The 18,486-nt window shown below is 41.6% G+C and overlaps 1 protein-coding gene across 7 annotated transcripts in view; it reads right to left on the bottom strand.

Annotated features, from left to right (window-relative positions):
- The window catches only part of LOC118988174 (zinc finger protein 883-like), a 309,510-nt gene that overhangs the window by 257,796 nt on the left and 33,228 nt on the right, over positions 1 to 18,486 (bottom strand). For 3 of the 7 annotated variants that reach the window (XM_037047616.1, XM_037047617.1, XM_037047618.1), the window contains one exon: positions 9,904 to 13,559. The exons of the other annotated variants lie outside the window; for them this stretch is intronic. In XM_037047616.1, coding sequence (XP_036903511.1) covers positions 11,827 to 13,559 — 1,733 coding nt within the window. In that variant the 3' untranslated portion in view covers positions 9,904 to 11,826. Of the gene's footprint in view, positions 1 to 9,903; positions 13,560 to 18,486 lie in introns of those variants that run through there. 7 annotated transcript variants of the gene reach the window in all.

The raw sequence follows: 18,486 nt of genomic DNA on the forward strand, positions 1-18,486 counted from the left end.
TGGGGGCGGGGTCAAAGAGGGACAATGGCTTCCCTCCGGCGCCAGCCGCCGCGACCCCCACCAGCACCGCAGCCACCACTGTCACCAGGGCCACGCGCCCCGCTCCACAGCACGCAAGTGTGCCACCGCTGTCAGCCCTCCACCACTGGGTTTGCCCCCTGGGGCCTGTGTGGTCCGTCTCACTGCGCTCGAATGTGCGACCTTGGTCAGTCTGCCCCGCACCCCGACTAGGTCCAGGCTACCTGCACTCCTAGGTCTGTCCTGCCCGACCCAGCTCCGCTGCTGGCTCCACCTCTTACCGCCCTCGTTGAACGGTTCGTAGCTGTCGGACTTCCATATAATTCGGTTTTCTGGCCTCTGGGTGTGTGTTAGTTCTCCAAAACTTTTGTTGTATTCAAACTTGGTTGTGGGAGAAGGCACAGTGTTTCCACCTATGCCTCCATCTTTGCGGAAGTCCTACAAAATAGTTTTCAACTTCAGAACCTATGGGGAAGTAGCAGTCAAGTACCGTTAAGCTCCAAGTAAGCAGGTCTCAGTTGTACCTGGAACCATCCCTGGAGTAGGGTGACCTCCAGCTAAGCGTTTCCTCAATGCTGCCACTTACCAGCCCTGTGACCTTCAACAATGGCTCCACTTCCTGTGCTTCACTGTCACCACCATATTCCACTCGGTTTTCTAACTCAGCAGGATCTAAAAGTCTTTCAAAACCATGACACGACCGGTGTCTCTCTCAGTTCAGGACCTTCTCCAGCTTCCAGAACCATTAGAATGAAGGTGCAACTTCTGTGCTTCCCAGTCAGGACCTGACTCCGCCTAAGACTGTTGAAACTAGAGGTAGGGCCTATCCCAGTTTGTTGTCTTTCCGTTCAACGAAGTCTGCACGTGCTTAGAAGGCTGCACCTTGGCTGGTCACCTTCGCCCACCTTGTCACCCAGGAGCGCCTCATGGTCCCGGACGCCGGGGCCTGGGCTGCAGGACAGGTGCCCCGCACCCAGGCTGCAGGGCTCGGTGGGCTGAGGATGGACGGCCTGGGGAACGTGCCCTCACCTCAATCTGGTGCCTTAGCGCAGTCGCCGCCATCGACATTGGACTCTGTGGCCGGAGAGGGGCGGGACCGGCGGGCAAGGAGGGTGTCCCTGGTATTGGGGTTCCTGTCCCAACCCTGACGTCGAACAATGGGGAAGCGTACTTGGCCTCGCTCCTTCTGTGGAGAGCAGCGCCCTAGCGCCTTGTCTTTCCCACACTGTGACCAAGAGACTCTGACCAGGTAACTAGGAAACTGAGAGAAGAGGAAATGCCCGTCTGGAGACCGACGGAAGTCCCGCCCCGCACAATGGCCTTAACGGAAATGCTTTTTCTGACTCTTTGTTGACTCAGCCTGGTGATAGTCCACACCTGCCTTCTGGGTAATATAGGTTTATACTCCAAGGCTGTGATCCTGTATTTCCCGAGCTGACTCCAGGAGTGGATTTGCAAATTTATACATCAAGAACACCCTGAGAATACTCAGTGCGTTCTGTCGCTCTCTATTGGATGTCATTTCTTGGGCGAGGAAGTCTCTTCTATGCCCGCTAGGCCTTTGATTCAGGCCGTGGGGCTTGTGCCTCCTTCAGGCTGAATGTGGTTGGGAACGTGGCTCCAGTCCTTAATGATACCTATCATGCATCAGTTGGACCCACAATCCAAATTAAGTGTAATAAATAATACACTAATACTTAAGTGCATCTGTGCCGGATATAGCCAGGAGTCTTAGCTCTGCCTGAACAGCATTGTGTAATAGTCCTAACTGATTTGATCTGATGCCTCTGACTTAAATTATATATATTTTTTACAAGCAATGTAGTACATGTTGAAGACATCAAAGACAAGCAAGTACAGGAATTCAGCCCAGAAAGTGCATGTTATTCCAGATCACAAACTAAATATGATAATAAAGCTAGTCAGACTAATTTATTTGTTCTGAAGTGAACATTGTGGTCCATTAAGTATGCAATTACACTAGGTCAAAAGTAACAATGTACAACCATAATTTTAAAATACTTCATTGATTAAAAATATAAACCGTTATCTGTGTCTTCATTGAATTAATTGCATGCTATCTATTTGTATCTATTTGTAGGTAGAGGGTCTTGCCATACTGTTGATGGAAATGCATATCTTCTGAAGCTCAATGAAGCACAGTACAATAAAGGGGATATGCCCTCATTAGAGAATCTGGGATATACACTAATAACCTAGTCATCCCATCATACATATGACAAATATATCACAAGAATATAGGACAAACCTTCAAAAATAAAAATGATACATAATATAAAAATAAAAGAAAATCTATTTGTAGCCCTGGCTTTGTAGTCTGGTTCACAGTGCGAGCCTGTGAACCAGACAATTGCGGTTCGATTCCCAGTCAGGGCACATGCCTGGGTTGCGGCCAGTTCCCAGGAGGGGCTCATGAGAGGCAACCATATATTGATATCTCTCTCTCTCTCTCCTTCCCTTCCCCTCCTAAGATAAATAAAATAAAATCTTTAAAAAAAGAAAATCTATTTGTAAATTAAATATTAATAAAATAAATGAAACAACAAATCTGTGTTTCCCTCTCTCACTTCCTCTCTGTAATATCAAAACACAAATTTAAAACAAAATTAGTCAGGGCACATGCCTGGGTTGCAGGCCAGTTCCCAGCAGGGGATGCACAAGACGCAACCATACATTCATATTTCTCTCTCTCTCCTTCCCTTCCCCTCTAAAGATAAATATTTAAACAATAAAAATAAAACAAAATGATGTGTATGCATACATGAGATATAAGTTAAAAATCAATAGTAATTTTTCAGATGGCTTTTCTTATTTAAATATTTAAAGGGCTTTTTTCCTGTCTCAGATTGCAGTAGGTATTGAGGTCTCTGTCTCAACTCACCTTTCACCATCTGGACCAGTTGAAGAGTTTGCAGGTTATAGAGATAGCAAAGTTTGTGACACCCTTGATTCAAGACCACCTTTCAGACTGCATGGGCTCCCCGTGGGATTCCTGAGCACTTTCAGGATATGCCCTGTCAGCCATTCAGCAAAGAAGATCCAATGACAAAGTCTGCAGACTGAACACGTGCCACATACCAAAATACCAGGGACACATATTACCACACATCTCAATTTAGTGGTAGAGAGAAGTATGCTTGTGTCTACAAGGAGAATGAAACTTTCTAGCTGGTGGACACAGCATTCATACAGGAGACCACCTACCAGCGAACCAGATGACATTTTCACAACAGAATCTTACCCGGGACAAATATCCAAGGAATAGGACACAGCTGAACCTGCAGATGCTGCCTCAGAGCACCAAGTACAGATAGAGTGAATGCACATGCATGTGGAATAAATTCCAGAAACAATGTGGAGTGAGGCACATATGGGGCCAAATTTAATAAAATCCACAAGACTCTGAAGTTCATAGAAACTGGGAGGTGACACAGAAATGGGCACTACTTAGTTAATGAATATTCTCAACTCGTAAATGTAAGAGCCACAGGACATCAAGTGATGTGTAGCCCTAGAGTACAACCATAAAGACTTTGACAGCATCCCCACAAAAATACAAGTCTCTGTGGTGCGACAAGAGCATCTTTCAAACACGACCACAGACAATCTTGTCATCTAAAAGCTGACAAATACCTAGGGGAATATGCTGCTCATGGATGCCAATCTGGTCACAGACATGAGTTCTGACCACTCTCTGTAATTCCTGGGACAATGTCATGCAGAGAGTGCAGTCCAAGCTCTTCTTTGACAAGAGGCATAACTCTTTGACCTCCTGACAGTGAATGAGAGAGCCAATGAGCACCTCAGGACGAAGGTAATTTCAATTTGCATTGCAACCTGGAGTCAAACTACATCAAAAACACCTTCCCTTAGACCTAAATATCCTCTAGACCTAAATAACTACTAAATGATTGTTGAAGAAATAAAACATCATATTGTGGCTTTCCTTCAAGGCTTCTAGATTTCTCAGTTCACTAATTTTCCTCAAGTTCTCATGAATGAAATAGACCCACACTTTGGAGAAAGTAGAATTGCATCATAGCCAAGTGTCTGCTCAAGTTTATTCTCTCTTTTCTCAGAACTCAGGCTTTTGAAAAGAATTTATTTATTTATTTTTAGAGAGAGAGAGGAAGGGAAGGAGAAAGAGTGGGAAACATCAATGTGTGGTTGCCTCTCACGCACCCCCTACTGAGGACCTGGCTCACAACCCAGGCATGTGCTCTGACTGGAAGTCTAACCCTTTGGCTCACAGGCCTGCGCTTAATTACTGAGCTACACCACCCAGGGCGGAACTCAGTGATTTTATTTACAACCCTTTAAGACTTACCTGTTCTCAAGCTTCATAGAGTGTTTTCTCTTATAGCTATGTAAATAATGCTTATTCTGTACCTCCACAGAGAAACATCAACTGATTGCCTCTCAGACACCCCTTGCCCAGGAATGGAATCTGAAACCGTGGCAAGTGCCCTCACAGAGAATCAAACTTGGAAGCTTTTGCTTAGCAGGTTGATGTTCACCCAGCTTTGCCATAGTGGTCAGAGCTGTGTGTGTGTGTTTTAAATGTGCTGTGTAAAGCTATTCCACTCTCAACACATGTTGTTAAATAACCACAATAGTGTAAAGTTGCATAGAATTCCTTCAAGGTGATACCAGGTTCCATTTAAAATACATCTACAACCTGCTTAGGCACACAAACCATCATCTTCAAAAACTTTATGCAGTTCATTCGATAGTTACAGTGTTGTGACCTTGAGTTCACCTTTAAAAGGATCACCACAGCAGAATAATGGAATTTGATTATTCATGATAGTTTACATATTCTACGCAATATATCTAAATTCATTATGGTAAAAGATAAATTAATGGGAATGAAGTTGGTGTAGCACCTATTATCATGTGTAATCAATAAATGATTTAATATCGCTCTGGTTCGTGTAGCTCAGTGGATTGAGCACAGGCTGTGAACCAAGGGGTCACCAGTTCGGTTCCCAGTCAGGGCACATGCCTGGGTTGCAGGCCAGGTCCCCAGTGCAGGCCACGTGAGAGGCAACCATACATTGATGTTTCTTTCCCTCTCTTTCTCCCTCCCTTCCTTCTCTCTAGAAATAAATAAAATCTTTAAAAAAGAGAGAGAGACCATATTCAGGAGAGTAGGAACATTTTTAAAAAATGATATAATATCCTCTTAAGTGCTAGCTGGTGTGGCTCAGTGGACTCAGTGGACTGAGCCACATCAGCCAGCAAAGCTAAAGGTCACTGGTTGGATTCCCATTCAGGGAACACACCTGGGTTGCAGGTCAGGTTCTCCACTGCAGGTGTGCCAGAGGCATTCTTCTCTGGTACATCGTATTTCGCTCCCCTCCCCCCTTGCCTTTCCTTTCTTCTCTATAAAAAATAAATAAAATCTAAAAATTTTTTAAAATCCTCTTAAAATAGTGAAAGATGCAGAGGGATATGAGGGGAGACCAAAAAAACCCCCATCAGAATTTATTAAAAGTTGTGTAGTCTTACATGTTGAAACATCAGTCATCTTCAAAGTCCTCTCCATCTGATGTAATACACCTATAGAGTACTTTTTTCCACTGCTCAGTTTTTGAGCTCATCGATTTTGATGACTTTAGTATTTCTGCCATTTTCCTTTCACTTCTTCCACCAAGGCAAAATGTTTCTCTTTGAGTTTGTTCATCTGTGAAAACAAAAAGAGGCTCGGGACAAGATGGGGTGAACAGGGAAAGTGGGGCACAGGGTCTTGCTAGTTTTAGTCAAAAATTGCTGAACACTCAGCACAATGTGGGCAGGTGCACTTGTAAATCACCCATCATAAAATGGGCAAACATATTGAGTCTTCAAAAAAATTCACTAAATGTGAATGCAGTCTCTCCAAATGCCAGCTGGTACACTAGTTAGGATTGTTCCCTAGAACACTTCCTCGCTGGGGAAGCCTATACTACAAGGGACCCACACTCCAGAAGATAATTCAAGCTTTTTTGGGTCCCCCTTGCATTCTTAGGGCCTGGGAGCCACGGTGCCAAATCATCTACTTGCTTTAGGGCTGCCAAGGATGCCCTCCCTGCCCAGGATTCCACTGCAAACTGTGTATTGTTGCTCTCACTGATGAGTGAATACACTGAATCCCTCCATGTTCATAGTAATATCTGATCCCCAATAAAGTGTTATTTTTTTTCAGTTAACATTAGTCTGTTAAGCAATTGTTACATATTGTTGACCTTGTCAAAGCATGATTTGCAAAGGAACTCTATAGCACTGTTTTAATAACGTGTATGAATGTTGGTATAAAAACTTTCTGGAAGATTTTGAGACACCAAGAAACACTTCGAAAATATGTCAATAAAAGCTTGTAGCCCTGGCTGGTGTGGCTCAGTGGCTTGAGTGCCAGCCTGCAAACCAAAGGGTCACCTGTTCAATTCCCAGTCAGGGCACAGGCCTGGGTTGCAGGCCAGGTCCCCAGTTGGGGGTGTGTGAGGCAAGCCCATATTGCTATTTCTCTCCCTTTCTCCCTCACATCCCCTTTCTCTAAAAAAAAGTTTGTAAAATACAAGTAGCAATATAAACAATGCGCATGTAAAGGAACTTAAAGGCTGCAAATGATCTTAGAGTTCAGTAGGAGGCTGAACGGTGCCTGCAGATGACCTGATACCTGATTTCTGCTTAGGGGACATAGCTGTGCCCATGGTTACTGCTCCCTTTAGTATGACCTACACAGTTTTTCTTGTATACGCTGCATCCTAAAAAGTATACTTTTATCTTTCCAATAACTGGGAAGATCAGTGTGACTTGTGACTACTGATAAGTTACCTTGACAACTAAATGCCATCAAATGAATGCTCAAGTCCCAAGTAACTTACGAGTGGTATTCAGGGGTGGTCTATCTGTTGAAAATGGAAAATCAGTAAGACTAGACGGGCTTTAAAGATTCAGCGCTAATCCAAGACATTGTACTGACAGCAGTGAGGAAGAAAGGACAAGGGAAAAGGGTAGATTTTCCGATGCCCATGCATGCCACTTGCTGACTTTAAATGGATTGTGTTGTTTAGGAACATGTAAGATCAGTTTGCAAATATCACCAAGGATGCCTCAGAGTCACCCTGGTCTCTTAAAAAGCCATCAGCTGTAACAATGCTAACTGGGCCTTGCAGACATAGACCCAACCTGATTTGGCTGATTGGCCTCTCCATGGAACAGTCAGGAGTAAGAATCTTAATTGCGGTCAGCATGTACTGGGCAATGGAATGAGAGTTTACGTTCAGAACAACTTATTCCAGCCCAAGTATTGCTGGTTGCAGACACAGGGAGGCCAGAAAGCAGGATGTGGTTGCTAAACATGGTCAGGACTGCAGGGAAGATGATGAACACCATTGTTCTTCCCCAGCCAGTACCTGACAGTGTATAGTATCAAGTGGGCACAGAGTTTCCTGTAAGAAGAAGTGAACATTCCATCAAGGAGATGATATACTATAGGTCTCCACCATCATTTTTTAATATATCCCAGGTAACATGTTCAGCTGTCCTTAATATTGTAGTGGATCAGAGACGTGTATTAAAAACACTTGTAGTGTAAAACTGAAGCACCACATTCACCACAGAGGATAGTATCCTAACCTGTCATTCACAAAATAAGTGTGCAGAAAAACCGGGCTCTGATTCACCAGTCTCATTAGTGCTGAACTGTGTGATAAGCTGAAAAAAGGGGTAGACAACTGCAGCTAAGGCTTAAAGTAGTTTCCCCTGGAGAGACCACTGGAAATGACAGGGTTCCTATAAAGACTGTGAGGAAGATGTTAAACACTGAGACATAAGAGAAATGGAGATTTTATGACAATTGCAACAATGAAATCAGCAGCTAGGAGTTTCGCACTTGCCTGGCCTTTGCTGTCCTCCTGCCTTCTGCTGAGCCCAATATGCTACAATAGAGATTGTCCCCAGCTCTAGGGCCAGACTCACAAGACTGACTCTAGGCTCTTCAATCGGACCTCCCTCTGCTATGTGACCCTGGGAAAACCCCCTTCCTCTTCCCAATTATATTCCCCCCCCGAAATACATAATTTACTAATCCTAGGGTGCTGTTAGAATTAAAAAACCACACAAATGACCAAAAAGCAAACCCTGAAATATTAATACCCGTTAAAGTGTTCAGTGAGTTTCATTACCTCTATTAGTTCTTACAAGAGTTATAGTCAGTGCTTTCATTATTTCCTGTCAGTGAAGTAAGCTTTGGGGAGTTTCACTGTCCCTTAGATGCCACAGCAGGGATCAGAGACCAAGGGGCCCTGAACCCACCTCCTCCACGGGGAGGAGTCTGTGTGTGTCTGAGAAGCTCCATTTATTTTCACAAGTACTTGGGTCAGGTCCCAGGGGTCACTGGCTTGTGGATAGCACCCACCAGTGTGATAACTAGTGATATAGCCACTACTTTTGAAAGTACCAAAATTGGGATTGTGTGGCCAGTAACAGCTGTGAAATAATTCACAAAGAGAACAAAATGCAGAAAGGAAAGTTTTATTCACTTTCCAAGAGAGGAAAGAGGACTAAGTGCACGAGTGGTAGTGCTAGTGGTGAAAGGTTGGGGCTTTGAGTTATTGGGTGATAAAAGGCAGCTTTGCAGTTGGGTATTGTGGTAGCTACTTATAAAACAGGTTTCCAACAGATTGTACAGGCTTCAGTTTGCTGTTTGAGTTTAGGGTACAGGTATTGGGATCTAGTATGTGCTTTTTGTTTCTAAAATATCTGAACAGGGGATGAGTTCTGTAACCTCTCCAACAACAGTGGAGGACACTGTCAAAACTGTCAGGACACTGTCTGTCCTGACAACAGACACTCAAATTAGTTCCATCTGACAAGGTCAAGGAATATGTAGCTCTGGTTCAGAGTGCCTAAAAGGTAGGTTTTGTCCTTTCAGGGATGATTGCTTTTTGTCTTTTTTTTAGCTTTGAACTTTTTTTTGTTGTTTTTTTAAAAGTTTGATTTATCTTTAGAGGGGAAGGGAAGGAGACAGGGAGTGAAATATCAATGTATGGTTGCTTCTCCTGCGTCCCCTGCCAGGAACTGGGAACTGGCCTGCAACCCAGGCATGTGCCCTTGACAGAATCGAACCACGATCCTCTGGTTCAGAGGCCCTTGCTCAATCCACTGAGCCACACCAGCCAGGGCAAAATTTTATTAACTTACACTCACTTATTTTCAGAGCTAAGGTGAGGGAGAGAAATACTGAAGTGTACAAAACATTGTGTTTCTTGCATTCTCCTTACTAGGGACCTAGTCCAAATCCCAGGCATGTCTTCTGACCAGGAACTGAATGTGCAACCATTTTGTTTGTGGAACAACACTGAACCCACTGTGGCACTCAACCTAGGGCAAGGTTGCTGTTTAGCCCTACTTTACACAGCTAATCCTGAGGCCCACAAGAGTGTATCAATTTCCTGCAATCATAACAATGGTCAATAATCTAACATTTAGCCCTGGCTGGTGTAGCTCAGTGGATTGAGCACAGGCCTGTGAACCACAGGATCGCGGTTCGATTCCCAGTCAGGGCACATGTCTGGGTTGCAGGCCAGTTCCCAGCAGGGGACTCATGAGAGAAGCAACCATACATTGATATTTCTCTCCTCTCCTTCCCTTCCCCTCTAAAGATAAATAAAATCTTTTAAAAAAGAAAAAAAATAATCTAACATTTAAACCCAGATTACATGGCCAAGGTACTGGGATTCCAATCACTATTCTCTTGCCTTTGGCTTCTGGGAGGGCTGAGTCTCAACAAATACCTGTTCATCTTCATACCACCAGGTGTACCTTCATGTTTGGTGGCAGCCCAACAAAACCCAGATGGTAGCCCACAGAAACAGCTTAAAACTAAAAAGCAAGGCTTTATTATATTACTGTTTGAATTTACAAAACAATGAAGTGTTAATAATGCAACTTAGTCCTTAAAGTATTTGTTATGTACATACTACATAGTGTATAGCAAAAAAAAGAAAAAAATCCAAGTAATTGTATGCCTTCCACTATTAAAAACAATTATACAAAAAAGTTACTCCATAAAACAAAAATTATTTGTTACTGAAGGAGTGAAAATGGGTGACTTTACAACACAGATCTTTGTTGTTTCATTCTCCTATTTGTCAAAGGAGAGTAATCCAATTTAACAAAAGAATAGGTAGATTATGTAAGTACACATTTTACTAAAAACACATCACTAATATATACACTCCTGCAAAAATGCTCATCATAAATCCTTAGGGAAATGCAACTAAGACAACAGAGAGAGCATAATGAACATATGAAAAGAGCTAAAATTATAAAAATTAAACAAATCAAGATTTTGTTAGAGTGGGGAAATGCAACCCTCATACACTCTAAGTATGAATGCATAGACACACTTAGTTTAGACAGTACTTTGTTAGGTACTTTAAATATAAACATTAAACTTCTGAGGCATGTCTGCACTGTGAACACATAAATTTAACCTCAGACATTTTCTTAGTTTCTTCAATGTCATTACACTGGAAAAAAAAAAAAGCAAAGCACATTTCCTAAAATTTAACCATTTATGCACATGCAGTGAGACCTCTCCTATGTCAAAAGGGTATGTATACAGACTAATGCCTAAAGATTTCCCATGTTCACTTCATGCTTAAAGCCATCAACCAGTGTGAAATATGATTAAGGTGTCTATGACTGAGTCAAAAGATGTCGTCCCACATGTGATGTCCCTGTAAGATTTCCTGTGTAAACTAATGATAAGGAGAAAGGATTGAAAAGAATATCCCGCACTCCCCATACTCAACACCTTTCACCAGATTGAAATGTCCTAATATAATGGAGGCTAGTGCTACCACCCGACACACACACAAAAAATCTCATATTCATGTATAAAAAAACATTTCTCTTGTGTGACTTCTCAGAAGGTAACAAAGGAAATGAATAAAAATGAAAGATTTCCCAATTTTCTTTAGTTCTAAGAACTAAGAGATTGCGAATTCTTTAACAACAATGACGGGAATGGCTACAGTTAAAAGATTTCTCCTATTTACATCACTTAAATTGCATTTCTGCACCATAAACTCTTACACTAATGGAAATCACTGACAGAAGAAAAACATTACATTCACTGCAGGCATAAGACCATTCTCCAGGGTGAACTCTCTGATGACAAGAGGGGACTGCTACAGAAAAAGAATTTCTCATGTTCACTGCACTCATAAAGCCTTTCTCATATGTGAAATCTCTAAGGATAAGGAAGGTTACTGATAAAATTTCCCACATTCCATGCATTCATAAAACCTTGCTCTGGTGTATAGTCTGATTACAATGAAGGTTAATGCTACAGATAAAATGCTGCGTTTACTGCCCTCATACACATTTCTTTGGTGTGATCTCTTTGATGGTAATAGAGGTGATGGCCCAAATAAAGGACTTCCCACATTCAGTGCACTCATAAGGTCTTTTGTAAGTGTGAATTCTGTTTACAGAGGACAGAGCTACGGGTATAACATTACCCACATTCACTGAACTCATACAAACTTTCTCCAGTGTGAACTCTGTGATGTTTACAAAGTTCACAGCAACAGGTAAAGTATTTTCCATAATCACCATATTCACACTTAAAGGCAATTCTCTAGTGTGAACTTTGTGAAGATAATGGAGGGCAGAATAATTGGTAAAAGATTTTCCACATTCACTGCACACAAAAGGCCATAAACCAGTGTGAACTTTCTGATGAAAACAGAAGGTAACCCCCTATGGGTAAAAGATTTCCTACATTTATCATATTCATAATGCTTTTCTCCAGTGTGAAATCAGATGAGATTTAAAGTAATCTTTTTTCTTAAAACATTTCCCACATTCACTACACTCATAAGGCCTTTCTCCAGTGTGAACTCTCTGATGACGAATGAGGCCAGATTTGCAGGGAAAAGATTTCCCACATTCACCACACTTATAAGGCCTTTCTCCAGTGTGAACTCTGTGATGATAACGGAGGGATGAGATAATGGCAAAACATTTTCCACATTCAGTGCATTCATAAGGCCTTTCTCCAGTGTGAATTTTCTGATGATGACGAAGGGAAAAGCTCCTGGTAAAAGATTTTTCACATATACTGCACTCATAAGGTCTTTCTCCAGTGTGGACACTCTGATGATTACGGAGGGCAGAACTACTGGTAAAAGATTTTCCACATTCACCACACTTATAAGGCCTTTCTCCAGTGTGAACTCTGTAATGATAACGAAGAGACGAGCTAATGGTAAAACATTTTCCACATTCACTGCACTCATAAAGCCTTTCTCCAGTGTGACGTCTGTGATGTTTACAAAGTTCAGAGCTACTGGTGAAAGATTTTCCACCTTCACTGGACTCATCAGGCCCTTCTCCAGTGTGAACTCTCTGATGATACTGGAGTGAAAAGCTATAGGTAAAAGATTTTCCACATTCACTACACTGATAAGGCCTTTCTCCATTGTGAACATTCTGATGATGACGGAGGGTAGAGCTCCTGGTAAAAGATTTTTTACATTTACTGCATTTATAAGGCTTTTCTCCATTGTGAACACTCTGATGATTACGGAGTCCAGAGCTACCAGTAAAAGACTTCCCACATTCATTGCACTCATAAGGCTTTTCCCCAGCATGAATTCTCTGATGATATCGCAGGCCAGAGCTTCCAGCAAAAGATTTCCCACATTCACTGCAATCATAAGGCCTTTCTCCAGTATGAACACTCTGATGATTACGAAGGCCAGAGCTACCAGTAAAAGATTTCCCACATTCACCACACTCATAAGGCCTTTCTCCAGTGTGAACTCTCTGATGATACCGTAGGGCAGAGCTAAAGTTAAAAGATTTTCCACATTCACTGCACTCATAAGGCCTTTCTCCAGTGTGAATTCTCTGATGAACACGGAGGGAAGAGCTAGTGGTAAAGGATTTCCCACATTCACAACATAAAACACATTGTCTTTCTGTAAGAAACCTCTGGTCCTCAACAAGTGTGTTGTCACAGCCAATGGCTTTCTTGTATTCTTTTCTGGTGTCATATTTTGTAGTCTGAAAAGTCATTACGGACTTAGAGATGTCACCTGCCCTGGGAATGGTGTGAGCAGCCAGTTGCTCAAGATGCCCTGAGCTGATGAGGAAACACTTTTCAACCTGACTAGAGGCACAAGGATTCCAAGACACATGGAAATTGCAGCTCTTTGCAAGTGAGATCCCATCCACACTGCTTATGAAACAATTCTTTGTTATCTGTTCCTCCTGTTGCTGGTAACTCTGAGCACTAAAATAATATGGTTTTGCACATGCCCCACACCTCAGCAGTGTTGGGTTCTGTTGTGTTCCCTGCTGGTCAACCAAAAGGAAAATGTCTTTCAAAATGAACCCACAACTCTCACAGGGGTGGCTCTTCTGGGAAGACAGTGCTGATTTAATATTCTTAGCCTTGGAGTCTCCTGCAGATATATTCTCTTGAACGGCTGCCTCCACCTCCTCTGTTCCACAGCAGCAACCTGAACAAAAAGAAACGTTACTGAAGTTCATACTGACCTTAGGGAACAGGTTTTCTCATCATAAATACGCATCTGTAACCCCTGGCATGATTCTATGTGTTGTTTTCCAAGACAAGTGAGACAGACACTGAAAAAAGCCCCTCAATTCAGTAAATAATGGGAACTCATTAAACAAAGGACACTAGGTTCGGAAGGGACACAGGAAGACAGGCTGGGTTTACAAAATGCTCCTGTGTTAGTAGCTGCCTGCAAAACCCTTCCTTCTTGTGATGCCTGGCTGTGTAGAAGAATATGAATGCATGCAACACCATGAAAATCAGCCACAGCAGATGAGACGTTCTACAAGGTTTGTAGAGAAATATGTGCACACTGCAAGGTGCAACAGGCATTGATCAAAGGTGGAGAACACATCAAAAAGACCCCTCTGGGAAATGGTTGTGGTGCAGAGGTTAGAGAGGCAAAGAGTTTCCATGGCTGGAAGTCAGGGTAGAAATGAAAATTATTTAAGTAACAAAAGGCAATATGTCAATACTGGGAAAGGACAAGTGGATTAAAGTGTAGGCACTGGTAATGGTGACAAAATACAGTTAAAGAGAACAGCTTCCTCACTATGTTTAACAAAGCCCTGGAATCAAATTCTCCCCAACTGCCATTCACCAGCTCCAGACCACCTTTGAGCCCATTTTGTCATAGCTGGATTCCTGCCCCTCTTGTGTTACACAAAGGATTCTTCCACTTGACTCTCCATTAATCAATTATGTAGAATACTGATGATGCAACTCTTTAAAGAGAAAGCAGAAGAGATAATAACCAACACTGCTGTAGAACTCTACACACACACACACACACACACAGAACAAGATCTTTGTGTGTGATGACACCAAGATGACAGAATAAAAAATACAAATATTTAACCCCCTTTAAGAATAATTAGACAATCATCCATATAAAATCACATCTCTTCAGGAAAGGGGAAGAGGCTAAACAGACCAGTTATATCAAAGAGCTACAAAGTGCAGCATAATACAAAGAGCTAGGCAAAAGAATAGCAGGAAAGCTACAGCTTGCATGGCTCAGTGGATGGAGTGCCAGCCTATAAACCGAAAGACTGCAGGCTCAATTCCCAGTCAGGGCACATGGCTATTTTGCAGGCCATGGCCTCAGATGGGACTCTGATTGATGGACTTCTAGCACTAGCATTTTCATTCCCTCTCTTTCACTCTCATTAAATAAATAAAATCTTAAAACAGAAAAACAATAGCAAGAAAGATAGCTTAGCAAACAGGGTTAGATTCAAAACACTAAGGAAAGAACTTTTCGGAGACACTGCACTTGTGCTACAATTGACTCCACAGCCCTGGCCACTGAGAATCCCTTCAACCTTCACCACGCTGACCTTGGTCATGGGGCAGCAAGAATGATGGGAAGTGAAGCTTCTCCTCAACCCAAAACACCACACACCATCTAACAAGCACCCTTGCATACATATGCAGATAAAACTATTCCTCTAAACAGAATTGGTTTATGAAGTCCAAAAAAGTAACTGCTCCATCAAAACCAGACATGAACACTAAGAAAAAGGGAAATATGAAAAAAAATCAGAAAGGAACATCATAATTTCAAAGTTAATTAAACCAAAAAAAGGAAGTATATAAATTGCCAGAAAAATAATTCAAATAATCATTCTTAAAAACATCAGTGAGATACAAGCAAATACACATGGAATTCAACATAATGAACAAGCAAATATGGGAACAAAACACAGGGTCAGAGAAAGAAATCATAAAAAAGAATGCAACAGGTATTTGGGAGTTGAAGAACACAATGAATAAAATTAAAAATTCAAAAGAGTTTCAAGAGTAAACAAGATCACACAGTAAGATGAACATGTCACCCCAGAGGCAGGTTATTTAAAATCATCCATGTGAGCGGGGAAAAAAATTGAAAAAGAGGACAGACTGTGTGAATACTGGGACACCATAGAGATAACCTATATTGCACTGTGGGTGTATCAGAGATGAAAGGAACTGAAAATGAGAAATAAACAGGAAGAGAAGCATAAAAATTTTATTCTAAAAAATGAGCTGCCCTGGCTGGTGTGGCTCAGTGGATTGAGCAAGGGCCTGTGAACCAGAGGATCGAGGTTTGATTCCCAGTCAGGGCATATGCCTGGGTTGCAGGCCAGTTCCCGGTGAGGAACACATGAGAGGCAACCATAGATTAATGTTTCTCTCCTTCCCTTTCCCTCTTAAAATAAATAAATAAAATCTTTAAAAAAACGAGCTAAAGACTGACTTCAAAATATGAAAAAGAAATGTGAATAGCCCTGGCTGGCGTAGCTCAGTGGATTGAGCGCGGGCCTGCGAACCAGACAATCGCGGTTTGATTCCCAGTCAGGGCACATGCCTGGGTTGCAGGCTGGTTCCTTGCAGGCTAACTACCAGCAGGGGGTGCGCAAAAGGCAACCATACATTGATGTTTCTCTCCCTCTCTCCTTCCCCTCTAAAGATAAATAAATAAATAAAATTTAAAAAAAAAAAAAAGAAATGTGAATAGCCATGTTCAAAATCCTCCCAGGTCACAGTACAGATTCAATGCAAAAAGAACTTCAGCAAGACATATTATAATAAAAGTGTCAAAAATCAAGAGCAAGAAAAAGTTCGAATGACCAAAGATGATATAAACTCCTCAGGTAAGGACAACACTCCCATAAGGCTATCAAAAGATTTCTCTGAAGATACCTGGCAGGCTTAGAGAATATCAAATGATATATTCAAAGCATGAAAGGAAAACATCTGCAAACCAGAAAAACTATCCCTCAGAAATATGACCTTTCGGCTGAAATAAAGGCATCCTATATAGAAAAAGGAAATGTAACTAAGTGTAAAACTCTCTGGTGAGGCTGGATGTCATCAAGTTCCCAACATTGGAACAGTTAATTGCTTTAGTGTACTTTATTTAACTCTATTGTATAGGATAAAAATAAAACTGATTAAGAATAACAATGGTGCCCTGGCTGGTGTAGCTCAGTGGAATGAGTGCTGGCCTGAGAACCAAAGGGTCGCAGATTTGATTCCCAGTCATGGGGATATAAAGTACAGAACAAGGAATGAATGGATAAAGTCAGCACTATTTGCTATTGTGGCACCATCTGCTGAGCAGGCCTATGACCTTGTTAAACATGAATGCCATTTTACTCTTCTGAGTTTAGGTCCCCAGGATTGGAAATTACTGGAAAGCAAGAACAGCCCCTGAGAACTACTTCCTACAGCCAAAGACAGAAGATAACATTGTAACAAACTGCAGCCCTAACAGCCCAAGGGCCACAACACAGCAACCTTTCCATCCAGTTTGGACCCAGTTATAATCCAATTAAAGCTCAAAGCCTCCACCCCTCAATACTGGTGCATCTCTCCACACCATGCCCCTCTCCTTTATTGCAGAGCGAATAAAAACATTACTCCCTATACTTCTCTTTGTGAATTCTTTCATAGCCAGCAGCACAGATCATCCAAACAGAGAATATAGTCAGTAACAGTCTACTAACTATGTATGGTGTCAGATAGGTGTAAGATTTGCCAAGATGATCACTTAGTAAGTTGGACAATGTCTAATCATGAAACTAATATAATAATGAATGTCAACTGTATTTAAAAATAAAATGTTTTAAAGGTGAAATTTGTCTTCCCATAAAAAGAAAATTTTTTAGAGAGAGAGAGAATCACAAGAGAATCACAAGAGAATCACAAAATCTTTACAGACACAAATATGCTGAAAATAAAGAGATGTAAAAAATATTTCATGCAAATAACACCAAAAAGATCAGGAAGATAATAATTTTAATTATTATGTACCCAACCACAGAGAAGCTAAGAACATTAATGAAACATGAGATCTTAAGGCAGAAAATGCAATGCAACAGTAATAGAAAACTTAAAATATTCCCCTTCCAACAATGGATGGATCATGTGTTTGAAACAATTTAGAAATTATTGAAGTTTGAGAACACTATTGAGAAAACAGAACTAATAAATACATGCATAGTATTTTATCCAGCCCTGGCCAAGTATCTGTTACTTAGAGCACTGCCCTTTTCAGAAATAGTTTGAGGATCTGATTCTCTGTTAAAGATGTATACATAGTTCGATGTCTCTCTCACACCGATGTTTCTCCTTACCCCCCTCTCTTTCTCTAATGATCAATGAAAATATATATTTTAAAATTTTACTTATTTTTAGAGAAAGGGGAGGAAAAAACAGAGGGAGAGAGAAGCATTAATGTGTGGTTGCCTCTTGCACGCTGCCTGCCCACTGAAGACTGACTGCAACCCAGGCATATGCCCTGACTGGGAATTGAACTGACAACCCTTTGGTTTGCAGGCTGGCACTCAATCCTGAGTCACACAAGCCAAGGTTCAATGAAAATATTTTCCAGTGAGGATAAAATAACTAAATAAATATAAACACATACACACACACATTCCTGTTGAGGGTATGGGCAAAATGCAAGCCCTAGTCAAGAGTGTGAGGGGGTTTTGTTTGTTTGTTTTTGTTTTTTTAATGAAAATGTGAGTTAGTTTATTAAAGTTTGGGGCAATGAAACAGAAGAAGGACCCCTGAAGATATGATCATGGGTGAGCCTGTTAGGTAGAATAGACATTAAACTCAGGCAGGGAGGAGGGAAACGTGCCTCACCCACCACCTCAGCAGCCCTGAGCCTGGTCCAATAATATTGCCAGGTGTTCTGAACATCACAAAAACACCATGCTAGCATGACAGGGGAAAAAGCCCTTGAAATTCTATGTGTAGTTTCCACTATCTGGGAAAGAAAGGCTTTCAAACTGTATATTAATCCCAAGGCCTAGAAGAAAATCTGAAGTGGATCCACAGTGCCTGAAGAAGAAGGTTCATAAAAACCCTAGCTAATT

This window comes from Sturnira hondurensis, unplaced genomic scaffold (assembly GCF_014824575.4).
Source record: "Sturnira hondurensis isolate 20B ecotype Veracruz unplaced genomic scaffold, ASM1482457v3 Scaffold0006199, whole genome shotgun sequence".
Lineage (NCBI taxonomy): Eukaryota > Metazoa > Chordata > Mammalia > Chiroptera > Phyllostomidae > Sturnira > Sturnira hondurensis.